We start from the raw sequence: 25,147 nt of genomic DNA, 5'->3' as shown, positions 1-25,147 counted from the left end.
CCTTTCAAGACCCTGTGAACAACACTGCAGTAATTCTCCCTGTTTTGCAAAAGCTACTTGGGGTGCTCCCCTTCTCCACATATGCTCTATATTTCTAGAAAGTATATGACTGCTTGTGTTGTAAAATGGAGTAATAAAGTGTTACTGTTTTGGAGTGAAATCTGTCCATAAAACAGAGAATTAAACTCCCTCTCTTGAGGAAAATTAGTACTAAACAATGTGCAGTTTCTTATGAGCATATAAATGAAAAGGCTCATCCTGGCTTACACACTTCCTCCTCTCACTTGTAAAAGAGTTTGGTTAACACCTCATAAGGAATTCCTAAGCAACTTTACTATATCCTTCTTGAGTTCCCTATCAGTATGATCAACAGCAAGCAAATAAATTTTTTTTGCATGACAAGCCTTTATTTTTTTTCCTCACTCCTATTAAAGACAAAGAGCTCAAGAAGGTCTTGGCAAAGCTGTTGCTGGGAGAGCAAGCCCAAAGGCTGCCTGCCCACTGCTGGGGGGACCCCAGCACAGCTGCTTCCTCCACACACCCCCAACATCCCAAGAACAACTAGGAAAGATCTGGGGGATGCTTTCCCTTAGAGCTCTCCAAATGGGTGAGTCGTGCCTGGGAAGGGTCAGGACACTTGTTTGGGTACAGCCACTGCGCTGGTGTGACCATCACTGTCACCAGGTTTTGTAGGACATGTCCTTACATGGCATCAAAGGGTCCCATGAAGCAGGAGCATATGGAGGACAGGTACTTCATAGAAAAAACCAATCAAGCTTTCACTGTGTTAAAGTTATTTAAATTACCGATGGGACTGAGGAACTGCACAAACCACTGTCCAATAGTAAATGATGCTTAGAAAATGCAGAAAAGGAACAGCAGTCCTTGCCAAAGAGGCATTTCAGTAAGGAAAACTTCCTTCCTCCTCTTCCTCAGTTTTGATTTTCATGCTTTATTTCCAAAAGTGCTTTTTAGGAAACTTCAAAGAATTCAAGCAGACACCTAAATCTGCTTGGGAACTAATTTTACTACCTTCACTTTATTTGAGCAGGAAAGCTTGAGAAAATGAGAAGATCAGGGATAAGATTTCCTTAGGAGGCAAAAAAACTATATCTCAGTTTCTGACAAAGTTTGGGGAGTTACCCTGATTTACATCAATGTCAAGCTCTGGATATTCTATCCATGGATACCGTTTGTGGAAGACTGAGCAGTGTTAGAAACTACCCTCAAAACTAAATATACTGTCTCAATTATCCATGAGTGCAGAATGTTGAGGAATACATGAGATACAAGTAGCTGGGCTCACAACAGGCTGAGATGCAGATTGAAGTGCAGAGCTGCAGGTAGGAGCCTGAGAAGAGAGGCCATGGACTGCCAGCCTTTGGGATAACACAGGACAGGATGGTGGGTGACACCAGCCAGCTGAATGGACACTGGGAAACACAGGAGAGCTGGGAATTGCAGCCTTTTGGGTAACAAAGGAGAGGAAAACCAGTGAGCCAGCAAGGTGGATGGACACAGAGAGGGGGGCAGGAGCCAAAGACTCGGGAGGAAGAGGAGACTTCGGAGACTGTGAGGGTATAAAAGCCCAGGGGTTCCTTGGTTGGGAACCCCCCTCAGAGGCACCAGCTCTGGCTGTTCCTGTGCTACTGCACCATGAATAAATGGCTTTATGGAACGAGACAGCTGGGACTTTGCCATGGGAAACCTGGGGTCAAACTTGTGAGGAAACCTGGTCTGAATGGGGTATGTGAGGAGTCAAGTGGGGACCCATTGGGTCACTGGAGCCACCCACCAAGAAGCAGCTTCAATCCCAGCAGTGCAAGTCTCTGGCACTGGAATGTGACCAGCAGTCTCTTGAGCAGTCAGACTGGGTAGTTTCCTTAGCAAGAAAAAAAGTCAAAGTTTCTCCATCTAACAGAGTTCACAGATTTTCTAGGAACCATACCAGGTGACATGGGATCCCAGATTTGCTGTCAGATGGCAAAAAGTTTTACTGAGCAAATAGATAAGGATCAGAAAAGCAATCCCATGTCTTCTACCAGCCAGACCAGGATTAACAGAGTATAAATTGGATGCTGTTACCTTTGGAAGTATAACACTTCTTTAATGAACCAAATGTTATGCTTTGACATGATCTACAAAGTCCCATGCAACACTCCTGCTGGGCACTTGCTCTTTAAATGACAGTAACAGTTGAGCACTCTAACCTGTGAATAATTTAGGAGTCCATGAAATATTAAACAGACTTCCAGATACATGAAAAAGCCTTCTGCTTATTGCAAAAAGGAATCTGATAATTGTTGTTTAGAGATGTCAGCCCTCTGTGCCTGCATTTTATGCTTAGCTATCCCCCCTCACTGCTAAGATTTATTCTGAAAGTAAAAGAGGTTCATGAGACATCAAGAAAAGATGCCATTCTCATCTGTCAGTGTAAATAACTTTTACTTATCATCTCTGTTTATAGAGACAAGGACAATGAGAGCTCTGGAAAAGATGCACTGCCAGTCAGACTAGCAGCAGATCTCCCACTGCCTGAGATTGCCTGCTATAATTGATCAAGAGCTTTCAGATCCTAATGCCATTAATGTTGCCAGAACAACTCCAGCTGCAATTTACAGGGAGAAGGAGCAAAAAAACTCCTGGAAAGATGGCTCTAATGGGTCAGCCTTCTTTTTGTCTCTCCAAAGATATTTAGCTGTCAGCATGCCAGCTCTTCCCCTGATGTTTTGCCCTACACAGAGTAGAAGTTCAAAATTTAAACTTACTAGCTTTTGGAGATTCATTTGTCAATTTCAATCTAAGGGAACAGGACAACTCACTCAAGAATGAGCAATAGTGGCTCTATAAAATTCATACATGAGATGATGAGTTTTGAAATCTCCTATTGTGAGGAAAAAAACTTCAGATTTACGTGTCTTTCTGTAAAGCTAATATTCCCTTGGTTCCATTTTTGGTTCAGTTTGTGAGAAGCAGGGAAAATGGGCAATGGTAAAGAAATGCAGGGATATTTCAGCTTCCCTGTCACAGGCTAAAAACAGATAGTTGTTCTTCCCCAGGCCTACAGAATGATACACGCTCAGGAAAAGCAGTCAAGATTGTTGACTTAATCAAAACTGCCTTGCATACAAAATCTGTTGGGGAAGAGCAGCAAGGAACTCTGAAGGATGTAACAGAGTATCCTGCTTTGCTGTCTGCTTATTGCAACTATCCATATGGCAATTTAGATGCTCTCATTTCTCCTGTAAATATTGCCCTGTTTTCCACACTCACTAACCTGCCAAATTACTGATGGCAGCAAGGCAACCACACGAGTCCTTCTTTTCTCCTCATTTTGCATATGGCTTTCTTACCCAGTTTAAACATTAAATATGAACAAAGATTGCAGAGTTTAGATAAAGAAGGCTGTTGGGAATGCCAGGTCTGTGGACGAATTGATCATTTTGGTTAGATACTAATTGGAGGGATGGTACTGAAAACCTCTTGCTCCTGGCATCATTGAACATATTGTCCTGGCCAGCATTTAGTTAAATCTGAAGTTAAATTCAGCAGTGACTTATCTTTAGAAACTGGATGAAGCTGGCTAGTAGCATCTCTGAGAAGGACACGAATTCTTTTTATCTAGTGATTTGCTGCTTTACTTAAGAAGAATGGTCTGTTTCCTGGGCACCAATCCATTTGATTACTCATGCTGCATTATTTCCTTTAGCTGGAGGCAAGTTTCATCAGAGGAGTACCTGCATTTTTGTCAAGACAGCAATATTCAGCAGCTACGCCTGCTGCAGGTAAATGTCTATCCACTTAATGAATTCAATGCCAGGAAGAAGAAAAGATGAGGCAAACTGGCCATCTTTATAAGGATGTGCACTATCTGATGCTTTGAGTTTTCTGTCCTGCAGCTCATCACCTCCAGCCCTGCTGTCACTCAGTCACTGCAAGCCCAGGTCTGAGTGCTCATGTAAGAATAAGCAGACTGCAGGGCTGCACTTGTGTCCTACTGCCAGCTCTCCTCCTCCCCCAGGTCCTCCAGATTCATCTTCTGGACAGGACTTCACAGGAACTTGGAAGCTCTTAAAAGAATTCTTACAACATCACAAAAGATATTATCAGAATAGGTACAATTTCAATCCGTGGATGCTTTTGCCATTGATAAAAACAAGCCTAAAAATGTGTCTTTGCCAAAACACATTTTTAAATCATGAAGCATAATGGTGTGTGCCAAAGATAAAAAACAAAACACCCTGTGTCAGAGCTGTAAACCCAACTAACTGCAATACCTTTTATTTTTGGGGTGAAAACCAACATGGTACCTTCTTCCTCCTTTTTAACACCTCTAACAGTGACAGACATTGTCACTGTTCTTTATGGAAATTGCTTAGGCTATACTAATGAGGACTGGATTGTTCTCACTTGGCTGCAAACATAAGCAGATCATTTTTGCAGGGCAACACATCCTGCTGGCCACAGAGAGCAATGTTGGCAACATCTGTGAGCACTGCCAGAGTTGTACCATGTCCTTGGAAGCTGATGGAGAAGCGGTGCCTAGAGAAGCTTCAGGAACAGGTAAGCAATGGAGAATTGTCTCCCTTGTCCCCTGCCCAGGATACCTGCTTTTTCCAGGGTAGGCAGAATTGAACCTGGTTCTTCTCCACCCTGGCTGGGGCCACATGGTGGGTCCACAGAGTGCCCTTGCACACACCAAGCTGGAGAGTGGGGTGGGCAGAAACCTTCAGGAATGTTCCCAGAGTCTGGCTGTAACAGCCCCTCTTTAGGGACTCGAGTGTCTGGAGCATGACCTCCTTAATGGCTAAAAGGATAATATCTGCTGTGTCTGATCCCCGTCTCCTGTCTCAAAGGGCTGAAATCCAATTCACCTCAAACCATCTGGAACCCATCTCCAAACAAGTAATTCCTTCAAGTCTTATTTAATCCATCTGCAAATGGCTTCACTCTTTGGTTTGCTGTGACACAAATCCCCTGTGAGAGCCCAGAGCAGGTGGGCATGAGGGTGCACACGCCTGTGCTGAGGGGGTGTGTGGTGGGATCCCTGCTGCTGACCTGAGGCATCTTCCCCTGTCCTGGAAGTGGAGTAGTATCGAGGCTCAAGTCTGTTTGCTGTGAGCTTCCACAGTGACAACCAGCCTCTGACAGAGGAGGTGTGTGCCACAGCAGGTCAGGGGATGCACAAGGTGCACCTCTGATAAAAATGGGAGGTCAAAACCTCCATTTTTCTGCCCATCTCAAGAACTAGATAGGGATTAATGCTTATCTGTGGCAAGGAAGATATGAAATTGATACTGAGGCAGTTTCAACATGGTTCACAAAGTAGATCTTGCATCTTTTGGAATATTATATTTAAAGAAGTCAGAGGACTGCTTTACTCATTAAGGTTTCCAATGCATTGATAAATGAGAGGCAACTGCACAACCCAAACCTGCAGTACTAACACTTGCCTCTAACCTGTGCATCACACAATGACTCTGTATGTCATAAAACCAAACATTCAGGAAACCTTTCTCTGTGTCTGTCCAATTAAGAACGGAGGCAATAACACTGTTACAAGTGTTTTCACATCACTACATCACTCCCCTTAGCTACCACTAAACCCAGCCTATATTCTGATGGGCTGTAACATCAAGAGGTACTGTAGGGCAAGGAATGCCAGCAGCCAAGATACTCAGCACCTCCTTCAGCTCCTGACTCGCAGTGAAGCTTATCTTACATTGCATTCACCTGGCTATATGTGCTCTCACACTTGCTCTGCTGGTCTACATAGAAGAAAAGTAAGCATTCAGGAAACTTATTCCAGGGGCACCTCAAACTTCAACTCCTCATGTACAACTATGTCTCTCTCTCCAGACCTCCATTTGTATTGGTACAACCCCTTGAAATCGTGGTTTAGAGGTTTTTGTGGAGGGTTCCTGCTGTTGTAGTTTGACCTCTACATGAAGGGCAGGCAATTGAGGACCACAGTCTGGAATACACTTCTCACACCTCACTGGTGAGGGGTGATGCTGCCCCATCCACACAGGACAGGTACATAGAGTTGGGACTTCAGAAAGTGCCTTTTACCTTGTTTTTATAATGGATCTGCTCCTGCAGACTGTATCTACCAGAACTGGTGGAGTACAGCTCTTCTGCACTGCCTCGAGTACAACATGGGCTGGCAGCCTCCACAAACAGCTGTGCCTGGAGATTTCCTCACTGGCCACAGTGCTTGGGAGTTGGAGCAAAAGTGGAGAAGCAGCAGCAGTTCCACTATGTGGGCCTCTCACACAGAACAGCTCCTCCTGCCTGCTTATCCATCCTGGTCTCCCACTCCTGCTGGGGCTCTCTTCAGTTCAAATCTCAGAGGTGTCCATGGCTCCCTGCAATGACCTGTTTCTTTTCATTAACTGCTCAGTGGTAGTTGCAGAACACAAACCAGCTGGGACATCTTACCTGGGGACAGACATCAGCAATCCAGGGATTCAGAGAAAGCAAAGCTAAAGGATGCTGTCATTACAGTACTTCACAAGAGTATCCAGTGTCTCCCCCCCCTCCTACCTCACATCCAAAATGTGCAAGCAAGCAAGCACTGTGCAGCCTGAACAGAGTGGCTACAGTTTATGTTATACTGCCTCATCTGTTCTTTGCACCAGCTGTTTCTGGAAGGAGGTGCCACTGAATTGTTTTTCTCTTCCCCTGATGCTCTGAAGAAAGACAGAGGGCATTTTTTGAAATCTTGGCTTTTTCAGCCAAGGGAACAGGGTTGGATTGTTGTATACTGGCACTTTCTACCTTCTCATCCCATGCCCTTCTTGCTGTGCAAGCACAGTACAAGACATGACATGCTGAAATAATATTTAGTTTTGCAGCTGGGCTTGTTACTGCTATAATTTAGAAGGTATAACCAGTCATCAAAGTTTCAAAATGTGTTCAATTTTCAATAAAGAGGCAATTTCCACAGGATGATGACCATAAAAGAATGACAGTGTACGCAAGAACAAAGAACAAATCTGCCAGTCTGTCAAGAATTTGCCTGATGTGTCATCACAGTTTAATTAAGGAAAAAAATTTACTGTAAGAGTGAGCAGACAGAGTCAACCTCCTGACAAAGGTGCTTCCTTTGTGCATTAAAAATAATCTCCCTTTGTTTTGGATTAATGGTGCACAAGGAGATTGTGACAAATCGCTCTCCAGAACTAAATAGATGGCTGGAAAGTATGAGCCAAATTTGTCTTTTATACAGTGGAAAGATTTGACTGTAGATGATTTGTGGATCTTCCAAACCCCCCTCAGTGTATCATCTGACTGTTTCCCGCACATTTTGTGCTCTGAGTCAACCACAAGGACTTCTCAGGTCTCTGGCAAGTGAGCGTGGTGGCCGCGCTATTCCCCTGTGACAGGGTCACAGAGCTGCTGCCCACCAGCACTGCCCATCCCGGCCTTGCTCTGCACCCAGATGGCCATCACAGCCTGCCAGGCCACATCTCCCAGCCAAATCCAGTTTCTTCCACTTCTGTGCTTTCGGTGGAAGAGCTAAAAGCCTTCTCAGTCTCTGGAGAACTAGTTCATTCCAAAGGAACTTTTCTATCAGAGTTACAGTGTCTCAGCACGTCAGGGGATGCGAGGCAGCTGCACAGACAGCTATGAACCTGTATAAAATTATCACCAAAATAATGCTTTCACTGACTGAATGATCTGACCAGTGACTAAAAGTATTAAATAAAGTATTCTGTTTAAATCCAAGTATTTATTTATAGTTCTAGAAATCTAGATTTAGTAGCACTATGTTTGCCTAGGAGAAAGAGACAGCTAAGATGGCTTATACATTTAAAGTCATGCTGACTAGAATATTTGTTTTGTCAAAGATGAGTGAAACCAGAAGAAACAATAAAAAAGTGCATTTTTTTCAAGAACACTGATTTCATGGGAGTAGTTTTTTCCAGCTTAATAATCAAAGATACCACAACACATATAAATAAAGTGGGGACTGAGAGCTGTAGTTTTAACCTGGTAATAGTCCACAAAGCAAATACACCTAAAAGCATTTCTCTCTTCTCAGAGCAGACGTGTAAAAGCATTAGGCTCCATCATGCTGTGTTCTGTTATCAGGTCTACATGCAGGCCCAGAAAGACTTATGCAGTACACGTATGGATATACATACCCGACTTGGGTACAGTCTCGATATGGCAGCACTGAAAATATGCTACAGAAGGATCTTCTGCTGCTGATAAGGACTATTCTAAAATATAAAAGAAAATAAAAGAAATCAAAGACTAAAATTTAAAAATCCCACCACAATAAGCAAAGCAATAGTTGTTACCATTGAGGAATCTGCAATCACGAAACTTCCATAATGGACGATTTCTCCGTCCTCTTTTACATCTCACAGATATTGTGCTACGGAGTCTTTACAGAAGTGCTGAAGCCTGTGCCACAGCAAATGAGCAGCGAATGAGTAGTAGAGCCCCATTCCCTCTACAGGCTTTCTAGGAGGACTATCTTGAATATGTGACTTGGAATCCAGGACAGATGCTTTCTAGTGAAAGGAGTCTACCCACAGAGGCACGGGACCATTCTGTCAACTCACTACAATGGCTGAAACCCAACAGACAAACCCAGCAGCAACCAGGTGATACACACCAACAAATACACACTCTGGCTGCTGGTTGTGACCTTTCTCTGCTAAACCAATGGACTCCCTTGGTTGTCAGCTTCATGTTCCTGAAATAGGCTTTATCCATAGGCTAGGTTTGCTATTACGTTTCCAGATCCCTTCACTGTTTCCAAGCTTCCTCTTTTGAGTCTTCTCCAGTTTTGCCCCATCACCTTTCTTGGTCTCCAGGCATTATCCTTGACCTCAGAAGTTGCACATCTATCCAGTCTTACCTTTAAGATGAGCATCTAGCCATGACGCTGCCAGTCTCTGTGCTCAATAATCACATTAGCCCTCTTGGTTATGATGCATTGATACTCAGGCATAACTGACCCCACAGCTCCCATCTGTCTCAGTCAATGTCAGGGCTGAATCCCTCCTCCTCTAAGCATGGCTTGCCTTTGCTCCTCATAGGCAGTCAGCCAAGATTTGGCTACATGAAATCATACATCATCTGCCTGCAGAGAGCTTATGTCAGAATCCAGGACAGTTAAAGAAAGTGCCTTGTATTTCTAACCAGTCTCTACATCTCTGCAACATCTGCAAAGTCACTGTGTGATACTGTCCTGGTTTCAGCTCAGATAGAGTTCATCTCCTGTAAATCAAATAGCTTGGAGCAACCTATCTGTTACACAGCCACACTGCTGCCTTCAGCCCTCAAGCTCTGACATATTAAACAACATCAAAACCACCTTGAAGTCAAGACCCACTTCCCATAATACAGAGTGGGATGCCAGCAGCTACATTATTAAAGTTCTGGGAGATGCAGACTTGCAAGAAGCCAAGAGAAGCTTGGTCAAGAACTAAGATATAAAATGCCAGTCAGTAACTGCTTACAAATAGCCCCTTTTTCCTTATTACCTTCAGGACACTGAGAATTGTACCATTGTACAACTGACCCTTCCTCCCTCTAAAGCTGGCTAACAGGCTACACCACGTCAAATTGCTCTAAGACACAGTGACAGCAATTTGTGATGTTTTCTGATCTGATTAGTGTTAGAGTTTTCTGATATTTACCTTTCTAAAAATCTGCACTTGTGGTGAAAATGCTAGGACCTACCACTACATTGGCTGTCAGGGCTATTGCACTTCCTTGCTCCACTCTCCAACACTGATTTTTCTGACATTGTGTCCCACAGATCTGTATGTGAGGATTTAACCTGAATTTTTCATCCTTTGTCCTGCACTGGTCAAAGCTGGACAACAAACCCTTTTGCTCTTTCTTGTCTGAAAACCAGCACATGCACCTATGAATCTCATACCAGTCACCCTGTTATTAGAACACTGTTTCCTTAAGGGACCAGCTTAGTCATCGTTCTTGGAAAAGGTTTAGCTCCCCAAGAGAGCTGCTGCTGTAATCCTTGGAAAAATGCAGAATGATCGATTTTCCTTCTCCTGGATTACTCCGTTATGACAATCCTATTTTCTTCCTTAAAATCCCGTTTGAAAGCAAAGAGGGATTTACCCTTTAATGAAGAAGGGTTTCTAACAATAAACACACTTACAGCTTTAGGAAGTGCTCCTGCAGCAGATGAAGTACAATTTCATTGCTGTAACAATTTCATTGCTGTAACACTCCTTACCTAAGGGAAATCTTAGATCCTTCAAGATGGTCTCATGGTGCGGCACTGAGTTACAGAGCAGGGAGGAATGATTTTTCCCATTTGAGAACAGCAATCCACAAGCAAAAAAACCCCGGCATATGATTAATTTTGTGCTTGCCACTGCTTACTGCTGAATGGTTGCTACTCACAACAGCTTGCTTGTTCACTGGAAGCCTTGTTTGCTGATGTATGAAACTTGGCACAGGTTTCGAGGCTGACATCAGAAAGCATCTTTGAATTCGGAAAACCACAGTACCCACTAAGCACATTATCCCCCTCCCTCTGGCTGCTTCTGGAAATACAGATCCTCCACCAACGCCCTACACCTCCCTAAAAATACCACTCAACTCTTAATACTTAAAAGAAAAACAAACTGGTGCTTCTATGTCCACAAGCAAAGACAACAGTAGGAAGTTACCACAGAACTGTGTGTATCAGAAAGAATCAGACAAGAAAGGAAATAAAAAGCACCAGCCCAGCCTCTATTTTTTTCAGATTTCTTTCCCTTGGGACCCAAGTATTGCCTCTCTTTCCATAAATCAGCAGATCCTCTTTAAACAAAGATCTCCCAGGCAGAGCACGAGAGGAGCCCACAGCCTCCACTGCTAGGATGCCACAAAACCTCATCTGCAAAGCTGCCAAGGGACAGTGATGCAAAACAGCTTTAGAAGCTGGACTGGAAAGGAAGTGGCCAGATACTCATCATGGAAGGATAAAACAGCATTTTATGTATAGGTCTGATGACATGCATGGAAGCAAAAAAATTTCTGAAGGCCTGCAATGGTTTGCTGGGGCAGAAAGTCCAGAAACTTGCCACAAAGTACACTTTGGAGGAGAAGTTGTGGTAGAAGTCCATTGCTGCTCAAGAAAATCAAATTGTTGCTTATGGGAGAAAAGTATTTTCTTGGATTTCAACTCTTCAACAAAGGGCATCTATGATCCTGCACACCTCTGAAGGAGTTATCTCAGAAGCTGTGTGAGAGTGTTTACATGCCTTGATTCCAATTGTGCCACCTAGACATGTTTAAAACCACTTCCCAAAAAGGTTTTCATTCCTTAATTCTCACATTTCACTGAAAAGTTGTACTAATTATTTTAGTTCAGAGCAACCATTATTTTGCAAGAGAATTCCGACAATGTGCAAAAGGTTGTAAAAACTAATCTTCCAATTTCTCTATGAAGTGTATACTGCAAAAAACCTTAATGAGCACAAAGCTCTCAACAGAATCAGTAATTTGATAGACTTGAAGAATAATGTCTGCTTCTCCCAGCATCTGTCTAGGTTTGATTGTGTTCCACCAAAAGGCTGCCATCAGGCAATACAACATACATCATATATACCATCCACATGTGGAATACTGCAGACTCTTTTCTTATTCCTGATTGATGATTTTTGACTGCCAGGGCTCTGTTGCCCTGCACACAAAGGTGAACACAAAAAACACAGATGCTGCCAGGGTGGCAGCCTTCATTTTGCAGTGTCAGAAGTTCAAGGGCAATTAGAAGGTGGCTGAGAGTTATTATGAACCATGAGGGTGCTGCCAATCATCAACCTCTTAGCCTGCATGTGTGTGCAATTAAGAGAGCAGCAAAAAAGATATTTCATGATGGTGTTTGGCCTTCACTCAGATGTGTTTGCTAACAAAAAAATCTGAGAAAGCAATGGCATGGGGGTGGGAGAGGAACATTGTTTTACTGCTTTTTATACCTGCCATATATGATAACTCTGGAGTCCTTGTCCCATTCTCACCAGTAACTGTTTGTTCAGCTGGCTCAGGTTGCCATTTCAGTGGCTCATTTTTGCTAATCCTCTGCTTCAGTGTTTATGGAGGACATCACCAATAAACCTGCTGAGTAAAGTGGTTAAAACCATCCGCTGGTGCCTACCTGTACTAGTTTGTATGTCAGGGTTGACTTGTCTTCGTCTTTAAATGGGAAAATTTATTTTGTGCTGTTTTACAAGACTGCTTTGCTAGCATAGTCTAGGAACCCTCATTTTCCAACTCTTTTAATAAGCCATGACCTAGAAATCCAAAGAAACTGGTTTAACCAGTGATCAGAACTATCAACAGGAAGCTTTACAAGAACTCACTGATTAAGCTCCAGTCTGTGTATTTTTCTGTATGAGCTTTCTCTCTGTGTTAAATAGCTGAACTCTTATTTTAACCACAGCAGGTCCTGCCTTGCTGCAGGACTGCCAAAGGCTGGACCCAGAGCATCGCTGCTCAACACATGTCACCCCTGAGGCTGAGAGGGGAAGAGCTCTCAGTGCCACAGGACAAGGACACATCACCTCACAGGCTGAGAGATGCAAACAAGGGCAGCTACTGGAGAGAGGAGCCCTGAGCTATCACTCACACTGCAGTTTTCTTTGCTCTGACACAGTCACAAGCCAGTGAAACAAGTTCTGAAAGCGCTGGCTATTTTAAAGCCCAGTCATCAAATTCACCACCCAAAAATATGTTCAGTGTAGATTTTTTCAAAGCTGGGTTCCTCATCTTAAGTGAAAGACTGACATGCTGTGACAGAAGGATCAGGGGTTTTGGAGGGAGCTCAGAGCCTGACTCCAGCCCAGCTCAGCACCTGCATCCTGCACAACCATCCATGAGCCACCTGGGACAAGGTCTCAAGCAAGGAAAGGAGTCCCAGGAGGGTTTTCTATCCATTACAACACCTGTGCTCCTCTGTGTCAGAGGCAGCTGGGGAGGAGATCAGCTTCAAAGGTTTTAACGTGCTCAAAATCACTGTTGAGTTTAGGATGAATACACAAAGCAGATCCACCTGTATTTCTAGAGGTCCTTTTAATCCAGAATGCCTATTAACTCCAGTGACTACATCCAGACCCCTGGGAAAAACAGTCTGCACTCAAATCACTTACTGCTAGACATAGGGGTGACACAAAGTGTTAACTCTGCCTTTCATTTTTAGCTAGCATCACTGCGGCTCTACGACCATAGGATGAAAACTATTGCCAAAGTTGTGTCTCTCATTCTTATTGTATTTGTATTCTAGATAAAGAGATCTTTATTATGATTGTGGAAATATTCTGGAAAGCTGTGTCTGCTGATAAAGATAAGAAGCCAGTTGAATAACAGAAGCTTTCTCACAGCTTTCTTAGCAAGAAAAATATTCAGTTACATTGTGACATAATGGCTGATCTTTGAATTAAGGTAAAATGTTGCATATATGCTACAAATACTTCTTTGCAAAACATTGAGAAAGGAGTTTACAAATCAAATGTTTATTCATTCTTTTGCAGGTATTATTTCTATCAAGTTTATACCTAGATTTTATGTACACATCTCAGAAATTTTTCACTGTGGAATTTGCATAATACCTTGTAAGTATATTTTGCTATAAGAAATTCCCAGAGCATATATCTACTTATGCTCAAAATGGACTAAAATTAAAGGGTTGCTTTGCAGTGTTTGATTCCACACGTGTTTCCTATAAAGACAATAATCAGCAGCTAGTCAGACAATAGTCAACAGTTCAATAGTTCTGCATGTGTCTGTTTGATACTAAAGCTGGTTCTAAAAGCCATTTCTAAAATCCCTCAGGGCCACCTTGCACAACATTCATGTTGATTACTACCTTTCACTGCATTCAATCATATGTGTGAGAATAACAGCGAAGAAAATTTTTCTTGAGCCAATTAACACCTATCAGAATTCAATTCATAAAACCTGTGATTCAATGCAGTGTTAGAATTTCTACTGACATTGTTCCATGTCTGATGGAAGTCAAAGGCTACAGGCACAAATCAGTCCAACAGAGCATACATGGTTCTCAGTTTAATGAGAACAGGCACGTGCAAGGGTCAACTCTCACTGGGCTAGTTTAGCCTACATGCAACCTATTCAGGTGGCCTAGTTCAAAACTACTCAGATTTGGAAGAACAAGAGTAAAAAAAAATCATGAAGCACAGGGAGAAATTATAATTGGAAAAATCAGGGAGGACAGATATGTTCTTTATAAGCAGGGAGGAGCCAGTTTCACTTCTGAGCTGGATGACACCACAGCAGAGAACCCATTTTGCTGATGGATACACCTTCAGCTAAGGGAATAGGCCTTTGCAGTAAGCCAGACCTCTCACACATCCCCTGGAAGCCTCCATCTCTGCCTACATCTGCCATGGAAACTAGGATCCCATGCCTCACCTTGCCACAACCATCCTGGGCTGTGCATTTACCAGCAAGCTGTATCCACTAAGAGATGTTGGCAGTATCCCTGAACCATTGCTAAACTTGGTCCAGGCTGGTTCAGCTGTGTGCCCCTCTCACTCTTAGAACCTGGCAGCATCCTTGAAGAAACACAACCAGATTATGCCTAGTTTGCTCCAACATCATCACAGATTTTCCTTTTTTGCAAGTTATTTGCATTTTGGAGACACAGGTCTTAAAATCTGTGGGCCAGCACTTCCATTGAAACGTACTTCCCTGGGGGATGGAGCATGCACTGCAGCCTGCACCCTCAGGGATTTCTTGGCAAGGACCATTGGGTGGTGAGTGGCAATGGCTGTGCTGCTGCAGGGGGATGCTGATCCTGCCCCTTCCCTCACACCCCAGGGACTGCTCTGCAGAAGCAGCCCCTGCATGCACAGTACCTGCCGTTTCTGGTATCGTGCTGCCGCATGTTCTTGATAAAATGAACCTTCTTAAAGTTCTTTGGTCTGGGCGATCCTGAGAGTGTCCGACATCTGAAAAATAAATCAGTTGCAAGGGAGGGGAGGGAGAAGAAAAAAAAAAGTTTTCAGTTCCCTGCTGTACCGCCAAGAAGCCTACACAAAAGCAGGAAGGAAAGACGAGACAAATGATTCAAGTCACCCTGTGTTAGGAATCAGCAAGAACAATAAAGACAATAAGTCTGGAAACACGACAGCTCAAACAAAAAAAAAATATTTAAAGTAATAATGAGAAAAGGCACCATCCCACTCCCTTCATGCCAAAAAAAAAATCATAAAATAATCTCAGCAAAGTAAAACTTCCTGTAATCTGCCATGACAGCTAAGCCCAAGCTTTCAGAAGAAAAAAAAAAATTAAACCAAACCAAAACCTAGTAAATATGCAATTTTCCCCGCTCACACCAACACCCACGCTTTTGCATGCTCCTCAGCTATTGATAAAGGAGCCATTGAGGGAAGTTCTTTCTTGTTTTAATTTTAGAAAGATTAAAAATCTCCTATTTGCAAAGATAATTCCTATTTGATTTTAACTCTAAATATTACTTTTCACATTCCTGATAGTATACAAAACAACTGAAAATAAAATAAACTACCCCAGGAAAAAAAATAATCGTTCTTAAAAACATTAAGCCTTAAATCTATTTTACATCTGAATGCGCTTTATAAATTGCAGTTACAGATAGAAATTGCCAGAGGGAGGAGAGATGAGACAAACAGCAATATCCTCCCCCTGCCTTCCACCCTTGCTCCTTCTAATCAGCTGAAAGCACAGCGCATGTGAAAGCGTTCTCTGTTTCATCTCAGGCCTGTTTTGGTGCAGGGCGAGGCAGAGCTCCCTTGCAGGCACTGGAGATGAGTCCTGTGCTCCCAGCACAGCCAGGGCTGCACCGTGGCTGCTGCATCCTCCGTGGCACCCACGGGACCAGCATCCTCTGCTGGCGCATGGTGAGCTTCCCCAACCCATCTTTTCCATGCTCTCCCTGCACAAGCAGAGTTCAGCACTTCTCAAGCCCATGAGGTCATTATCTTGGACTGAAACCACAGACCACTGTGCCAGTCCCTACCACTGTACCCAAACACCATCGTGCTGCACGGGCACACCCCAAGAGGGGCACCCCATCCCTCTGCCATTTCTGCCTTCCTCCTGCTAGTAAAAGCCTTGAGATTCCCTCTGATTGCAATTACCCTTGTTAGCTTCTTCACAGGAAAATGGCACCAAGAGAGACATTCTACCACCAATTCTGCAAATTAGCAAGTAAAAATACTGCCTGGCAAACCATACTTTGTTTATATCTTTTACCAATTATACATGTTTGAATCACTTATGGGAACACTTCATAACATGCTGGTAAGCATGCAACAGTGAGCTTTGTAAAAATAATCAAGCTTTGGTAATAAGCCAATTGGTACAGCCTCTGCTATTCTTTGCTTCGAGGTAAGGAGAGACAGCCAATCTGCATGTGGATAAACAAGGCTGCAGGCTAAACACCAATATAAACCAGCTGAATTACAGGTCCTGAGATAAAGAGGCAGTCAAACTTGGGCTGCTGTCTTGCAGAACAGCTGACCTGGAAGCATTCCATGCACTGGTCAGATTACTGACCAGTCAGTTTCTGACCTGTTAAGCAGTTGCTCCATTTTCCATCACCCCAGAGGACTGCCTAGAGACTAATTGCTGTGGTCCCCAGAGGAGGAAGCTGTGGTGTCCCAGAAGCACAAATCAAACCACACTGAAGCAGCCAATATAACAAGGATGGGAGCAGTTTTATTAGTGGGGTAGCAGTCACAAACCTACCAGCCAACACACAGACAGCAATGCTGGTAACCAAAAAATAAGCTTGCATGTGCTGAGAGACTAGACTAAAACTTCATTAAAAATACTAGCCTTCAAAAACTCACTGTATTTAACCATCTGTACATACTTTTAAAATGTAGGACAGATGTTAGGGTACTACTGACTACGGGCTAGTCATTCATACTGGTAACAACGAAACTTTTCTATTATTCAAATCTGGCATTTTAATTTCTGACATTTCATCTAAATACTGCCTTTTTGTTTAATGACCTAAAGCCAGGGAATGTGCAATTCATATCAGCCACCACCTTGCAGGGCGTGTGAAGTTTCAACACTTTTACTCACTAGGAAGGATATCTTAATGTGAAGACCCAGCTAGTTTTCAACATGAGGAGGGAGAGCAAGCCTGCCATGCATGTGCTTTAGAGACAAGAAGCCAGAGAGAGAGCAAATAAAATGACCTCCGCAGTGGGGCGTTTTCCTCGATGTCCTCCAGAGTCTCCAGAGAAGATCGCTGGGAGATCAGCCGACGTCTGCAGAGAAAGCAGAACACAAAACATCACTGCTGATTAGAGGGCACAAGGAAGTCCTCAGAGCTGTTACTGAGTAAAGATCACAAACTGCCCTTCACTAGCCAAGCCACGCCTTTGGATATTAATAAATTTTGTTCCGTTCTGCTTATCTTAATCTGTTTGATTCCACCCAGAAGCAAACTTACTCCATACAAGCTGCTACAGCACAGCAGAAGCTTCAGCTTTGCAACAGCTCCTCCTCAGTTTGTGCTCCCCTTCCTTCAAGGGTTTAACACCCATCTAACACAGTCCCACATATGCTGCAGTACAGCTGGCAACGATACAAGTATAGAGCTCTGACAAAATAATGCAGACGTAGATCCACAGAGACTGCCTGTCCTACACACTGCCACAGGGACACTTCTCTTTGCCCCTTGCACTTTCTACCAAGCAAGTGCCACTTGTTTCTCCATGATGTCCATCTCATCACTCCTGTGAGGAGTGTCTGAAGTGAGATGAAAGATGATAGTGCCAGTGACACTGGTTATAAAGCAGCAGTTTAAATAAAAGCTCTGACCATCCCCACGAGCAGCACAGGTGAGCTAAGCTCTGTTTTAAACCATTTTCCTATGTCTGAGTCACATCCTTCTCCACCTTCAAAGAAATAATTATGGAAATCTTAGCATTACAGGTTTTCTGGCTGTTCTAGTAAGCAGGAAAGATGCCCCAGTACAGTCTTTGCTTCAGCAGCCATTGCTGCTGCACAACCTCCAAACACCCTGACAGCAGCACAAAACAAGAACTGCACCCAAACCTCCATGAAACCACAGTAAATACCATAAATGAATGTGTAAGACACAGCCCACCCTCAGGCACACAAAGAGAAATTAAGCTGGCAATCGTGGAAGCTACTCCGTTGTCGATGGGCGTCAAAGCAGCTGCAGCAGCCAGCAGAGCCGTGGCACTGTGCCCCTGCACCCGGCTGGCAGGAGCTGTGCCAGCACCCTTCCATCCCCAGGGCCATGGCTGAGGCACCTTCCAGTGACTTCATGAGTATGAATGACAAAAGTCTGCAAATTACTGCTTCTTGCCCAATTCCCACTGAGCTGCCTTACTCCCTTCATCGGCAAGCAAGGAGTTTAAAGAATGTCATGAGCACTCCTATATGCTTGAAAGGTGCTCATTAATTTATTTCTGGGCTGCATTTTCACAATAAATTGTTTTCTGTTGCCAGTGTAAGCAGTTTCTAATCCTTCCTGCAATTCCCTTACCCCTCCAGTTGTGCTGCTACAACTGTTCCTGCAGCCATGCTGCAAATCTGATTACCAAAATGTTTTTCAGTTCAAAATAACCCTGAGGTTCAGTGATTCCATTTGTTATTAATTTAAACACCAAATTTCCATCACTAACCCAGAGACAACACATTTCAGGGCAATTTGAATGAGCATGCAGCTTCTTCTGTCCTTAGAAAATCACAGAAAACCCCTCAAACAATTTATAGATCAACTAAGTGTGAAGCACAATCCTCTTAGGAAAAATATGCAAACCTAAATCCCCTCAGACTTTGTCTAAACTAAGATTTTAGAAGACCTGGTGCAAGATAGGATACACCTTCCAAATGCTAAAAAAAAGTCTGCATTTCAGGATGTGTTGGCATAGACAAAGGAGAAAAGACCAAACACCTGTCTCCTGCACCCATGGGTGCTCCCACAGCTCCATCCATAATCACAGAGGATACAGGAATGCTTTTATTGGGAAGAATTCAGATCAGGAGGAGCTCCTCCTCCTTTTTCAGTTTCACTGATCCATAAGCAAAAGCTGGAAGTTTCAAGTACCAGCACCTCTGGTAGATGACGTGGCAGATGATAGCTGTTGGCTTTTTAATACCTCTTTATACATCATTAGCTTAATAACACAAATAATGGCACGCTCCCATCTTGTGGTGTTACAACACCAAAAGCATTCTTGGCATGTTGTTAGTCAAAGGGAGATAAACAATGGTACAACCTTACCACCTTCTTCATGCTAAATTTATCAAATTAGTCATGCTGTATCTCCTGTAGATGCCAGGTGCTAATACAGCATCAGGTGCATATTCCAGCTGCCACTGAAGCCTTTTTCCAAGAGTCTCCTTGCCCAAAGTTATACACCATCCTCAGCTTCATTGCCAATAGTTTGTCAGACATGGGTTTGAAGATCCTACATCTGCGTCTGTCATTAAGGCACATGCAGTGGGTGGCAGTGAATGGCAGGAGCACACACAAGTGCATTTCACCAGCTGGTCATCCAGCTGCCTGCTGGGCTCCTCACTGCTCTCAGCTTCTTAAACCCAGCACCAGGGATGCTTGCCTCCTGATTTTTGCTTGCTAACCTCGAATGCAGCATAGGCTGGGTGGAAGGACCTCACACCAATTTTCACCAGTATTGATTTTGCAGCGTTTTGGGTACCTTACATGGCAAGTGAATTGGCACAAAGGAGTGGGGGAAACTCTTTGTTCACCCAAACTTGGGAAAGGAGCAGTGAGCTCCCGCTCTACTAGGGCATGAGACAAGCATAACTGGATAAATCTCTCCAGAAAGAAAGGAAGAAAGCACACATAGAAGGTACCGACACAGGTAGCAGTGAGAGCAAGGATATCCAACCCAGCTGAAAACTGCCACATCTTTCAGCTCTCCCCAGAATTATTCGTTTTAATCACTTCAACTCCCAGCACTGTCAAAGGAGGACCAGAGAGGTGGATTTGGAGCAACTCTGTTGAAATCAGTTCATACTGTCTGGGAATCACATCCTCTTTTCACTGAAGAAGCTGAGCTGCAATGAAAGATGTACAATTATTCCACTTTATCTTAAATCTTTATTTCAAGGCCTAATTAAGATGACCTAAATACCAGTATTTTATAAGCTTTCCACAGCTGGATATTATACTAGAAATGCCAACTAATGAACCTACCTGCTGTGAACAAAGTCACATCCTGTGCCACACACACGGGACAAAAAACAATTCTGGAAAAGGAAAGCTTTTGAAAGGATCTTCCAGGGAATACAAGAAAAATCAGTTTTCCACTGACTTCATTAAGAATTAATCACCTCAACTGGTGTTTAGTATTTAAATTAATCATCTTTCTCTCTTCAGGCAAGCAGCCAGGATTTGTCTACAGAACTCCTAAAAGGGCTATTTTTCAAAAATTGATTAGGATGCTATAGCAGCTGGTATATGTAGACACTTGCACTGAAATAACCCAGACTGTTTCATACCACCCATCACCATCATTCTGATGTAAAGCTGTGTTGATACCTATTTTGTGTTTAAAAATGCCCTATTTCAATAATAATTATGGGAAAATCGTTCTACTGTGGAGGACGAATATATGCAGAACAAAACAAAACAGCACTGTGTGACTCACACAGGATTCAGGCTTTTGGGAAAGTCTCTAAGAGATGCAATCTCAATATAAAATGCTTTAAAACTTTGTAGACTAAATGTCAAACTAACACAAAAAATATAATTGACCTTAATAACCAAATTAAAGATGTTTCAACAAAAATGTTAATTTCTCCTAGTCCACAGAAAGCCTTAAAAACTTCCTCCTAGTTTATTACTACATTCAAGGTATAGCAAACTCACCTTGCTCCCTACAGAAAAAGGCAGTTCAGTGCAGCTAGAAAGATGATGATCCCCTTATTCTAATCATCAGCCCTTGCAGGACAATGGTCACAGTTTCATGCAACTTACAGACTTGTTTTGTTTAAAAACCAAATAATATCACTTTCCCTTCAACACCTACCCAAAATACTTTTCGTCTGTTTCCTTGCTGATGGTTCCCTGTGCATGTACCCAGAAATAACCAGTACCCTGCAATCAAATTCCAAGTGCAGACCGAAGAAAAAAACATTTGAGAGAAACATTTGATGCCATAGTATTTTAAATGGCTATTTTCTACGATATCCATGACTCTGCTTGCATACTGGATTTATCTTTGAGCAGCTGTCTGAATCTCTGTGGAAGTTTCTTTAAAGCTAAAATGTTGCCTTCATTTCCCCTCTCCAAAGTCAGATTCATGTGTGGCTCAGTTGCAAAAATTAAATAAAGTACAAGGGCAAAAAAAAACCCCAAACTAAATACAAGGAAAAATTAAATAAGGCAAGTCTGTAGCCAAAACAGCAAATAGCCAAAGCAAGTAGACTGCAAATATATTCACCATAACAACCTCATCAATCAGTGGAATATTATCTTTGCTCTCAGCTGCTGCAAAATACTCAGTTCAGTTATGTTAAACACACAAAATCTTAAGCCACATAGACAGGAGGCGATAAAAAAAAGAAGGAGCTGCAATCAGAACACTGGATAAATTCATCCAGGAAGGCAAGAAGGAAGGAAGGAAGCAAATGATAATCCAAGAGATAAGGAAAAATAAATCCATGTGTAATGACTTTCTAGCACAGCTACAAAACCGGGAAGAAAAAACTGTATTTTAAATACAACTAATTTCTGTGAAAGTTGGGAATGTAATTTCCCCCCTGCTTCTGTTAAAATTACAAACCTGTAACAGCTGAAGCCAGCAGTGTGGGTGCTGCTGGCTCCCAGAACAAAAAACACCCCTTCAGGATAAGCTTCTTCACTTTGTCTCGAACAGCTGCATCCCTTCAGACATGCAGTGACATGGGACACACAAGTGCCAGCCATCTGAATGCCTGCTGGCTGCATTAACACTGAGGGGAGAGCTTGGGAGGACAGAGACATTTCCAGAGCTGAGGACTGTTGGCAGTTCCCACATCCACTGGGCTACCTCCTCCCTTCAGGTGGCCAGGCAAAATCATGGGGCAGAAACCTCTGGGCTATTCCCTCCTGATCACAGCTGTGTTTACACTAATGTGGCTTGGAAGCATCAGACAAGTACAGGACTGCTTGTCTGATTCTTTATTTCCACAGTGCCTTCATCACAAAAGATGTATCCTACACACAGAAACACTACCCTGGACAGGTGCAGAAGGGGAGTGGAAAGAAAGTAACCATAAACCCACAGTGATTGGGAATGAGATCAGGATACCTGTAAGGATACCCAGGGTTTGCCTAGAGGTGTTAAGTGAAGCGTCTCCCTCTGCATCCATCTCACCTCTGAAAGGTGCCAGCTCCAGACTCAGAGAGGTCTTGCTCAAAAGCCAACCTGTCCTTAGCAAGCACTCCCCCAGGAGCTACCAAAACATCCTCTGGACCTGCAGTTCCCAGAGGTCAGTCCAGGCAGAGCATCACCTTGGTGCTCTGTGGGAACAGCAGCACTAGGGCTGGTATTGTTTGGGCTTCGTATTGTTCCTTCCAGCACAATGGTCTGAACAGTAAAAGGAAAACTAGGAGAATATTCAATGAGATCTAAGATCAGGCCTCCTTGTAGTGGAATGAAAAAAGAAAAAAAAAAACCTACTAAAAGTCAATAATATATACATATATATGTATGCTATGTATTACAATATTATGGCTACAAACATATCTTGCAGGCTTCTCTGAGTTTTGAGTAAGTCATCACTTGCCATTCTCTTCCCTAACTCCTTTGGAGTTGGGTAGGAACAGAAGTGCAGCTGCTGGCCCTCTTGCCCCTCTGTGGCCAGGGGATAAGGTATAAGCAGAGCTGCCAGACACAGGCCATGCCCTGTCCCCTGCAGCTCCAACCCCTTTGTCACTCCAGGAAACTCAAATGCCACTTCTCTCCAAGCCCTCCTCAGCCAGCCAGCCGAACGCCTCTGCCCAAACTCCCGGGCTAAGCTGCAACAATTAATTCACTCTTCTGAAATATTATACAAGACATCAGCTGTGAACGAATCCCCATTCACTTCCTGACCCCTGACTCCATGCCCCAGCATGAACCCAGATGAAAGACCCGCTAATGAGTCACCTCTCACCCTCCCTCTGAAGTTTTTACTGGGATTCTTATGTCCCAGCTCATTTTCTTCCTATCTTTTGCCAATATTACAGGAAGACAAACACAGGAAAAACAAACCCTGAGACTATTGAAAATTATTAAGGGAAATAGAATTTCCAGGAGCTACCCAAAGCGATATAAAGCCGTTTTTAATTGTGTGCTATCATAATTACACAGCAGAGCCATTATCTGCAAAGAACATCAAACTCCATTTAGGACTTCCACACTGTGCAGTGTATTGTCAAGGCTGCACACAATGGGAGTTAAAAGCATCTGGCACATGCTGAAAATGGGCTATTTTGTTAATTCAGCAGCCCAACCCAAACACACAGAGAACATACCGAGAGCCCTCCATGTAGCTGTCATCTGTGTGCAGGCAGGATGCCAACACATGCCAAGACCACAGCTTTCTGCAGTGGGCTGTGGAGAAAGTCCTGGAAGCAGAGATCCTGAGCTAGCAGGACTCTCAACAACCTGCTTTCCTAGGATATGCACTGCAAGGAGACAGACCTTCAAATCGAGTGGTAACTAGGAGAATAATGCCATGCCAAATGTCTCCATCAACCTTTTGGGCATAAGCAGGAAGATGGATAGAAACAGAGATGACAGGAGAGTATGGCATGAGCATGGCTCCATGCTACACCCTCCTCCTAAACCAAGGGTACCCCCTGCACTCACCTATATTTTAGTATTTCACCTATATTGTTATCCAACTCCTTCTCCAAGCCTCATCCTCCCACAATATCCAAGGCAGAAGCTCTGAAATACAGCAGTACTTGAACTGCTGCCTCCTGACCTGCCTGCACATAATATCTCAACATGAAAAACACTTACACTGTCATCCCAGAGGTAGAATGTAAGTAAGAATTTATTACATAAGAATGAGGAAAGAGGTTAAGAAACAATGAAGAAAATAAACATGACAATACTGAAGTATGCCACCGACCTTTCACGATGCAACACAATGCTCTGTTCACATATTATTATGCAGTTTTACACACGTGATCCTTCAAATAGCACACAAAATTCTAGCACAGCCCTGTCCCAATGCCCCAGAGGGATCATCTGGGTCTAGTTAAATCAAATACAAAATCAAGATTACCAGCACTCCAAAAAGATAAGGAACTTTCACTACAAGTGCTGAGTAGCAAGCACTTCACTGACAAAGCATTTGTAAAGTGTGAATGTGTATGTTCAACTGTGCAGAAAAACAGAAGGTATGGGAGAACAGGATTTTTGGACTTTTTGGGCTTTTTTAGCATCATGCACAGTTCAACTTGACACACTGTCAGTCTTTCTAGAAGACATGATTTCAAGAAATCTCTAGTGAAGGGAAAACAACTCCCAGCGTTTAGTCCAGGGAGAACAGAAGAGCAATCATCACATGTTGCTAACTCTGGGGAACACTTAATGTTCACCTCCCCCAGTAGGATTCCCAATCCTTCAAAGATGTACCTTGTTTGAAACCTGCCATCATGGTTTAGTGGTGGATTTGGCAGTGCTTGCTAATGGTTGGACACAATGAACTTAAAGGTCAGTCTAAATGATTCCATGATTCAGTGATGCTATCTTCCCTCTGCAGGCAGCTGCCTCTGCAGCCAATCCTCATACTCTTGGCTCTGCCCAAGCCATAATGAGGAGCTACAGCCACAATTCAGTAAGATTCATTTACACACAGCTCCCACAGATGCTGAAGCGACAAAAATCTGCATCCTGTTACCTTTATCCAGTGATTTACAGATTCACTGTCTTCACTTTACTGACTCTGCAGCAGTGTGATAGCTTTCAGAAGGCTTCTGTGCAGTGATTTATTCTGAGTGTGCCCCAACACTGCCATAGCTGTATTTTTCAGAACAACCATTACCTCATAACCTAACACACATTATCACAGTAAGACATCAATGGGCATCAGCTTAATTAGAGACACTCAAAACTAGGGAAGAAGCAAACAACAAGATTAATCACCTGACCTTATGAAAACAAGAATGCTTGCC

The 25,147-nt window shown here is 43.2% G+C and overlaps 1 protein-coding gene across 4 annotated transcripts in view; it reads right to left on the bottom strand.

The window, feature by feature from the left end:
* Positions 1-25,147, bottom strand: part of CABLES1 (Cdk5 and Abl enzyme substrate 1) — an 89,603-nt gene that overhangs the window by 19,387 nt on the left and 45,069 nt on the right. For 3 of the 4 annotated variants that reach the window (XM_064705968.1, XM_064705966.1, XM_064705970.1), the window contains 3 exons: positions 17,187-17,258; positions 14,853-14,945; positions 8,151-8,228 (listed from right to left, as the gene is read on the bottom strand). In XM_064705968.1, the coding sequence (XP_064562038.1) occupies positions 8,151-8,228; positions 14,853-14,945; positions 17,187-17,258 (243 nt within the window). The remainder of the gene's footprint in view (positions 1-8,150; positions 8,229-14,852; positions 14,946-17,186; positions 17,259-25,147) is intronic. The other variant, XM_064705967.1, reaches the window with a different exon arrangement.

This window comes from Zonotrichia leucophrys, chromosome 2 (assembly GCF_028769735.1).
Source record: "Zonotrichia leucophrys gambelii isolate GWCS_2022_RI chromosome 2, RI_Zleu_2.0, whole genome shotgun sequence".
Classification (NCBI taxonomy): Eukaryota; Metazoa; Chordata; class Aves; order Passeriformes; family Passerellidae; genus Zonotrichia; species Zonotrichia leucophrys.
The sequence above is the reverse complement of the archived record's forward strand: the minus strand, read 5'-3'. Positions and strand labels throughout refer to the sequence as shown.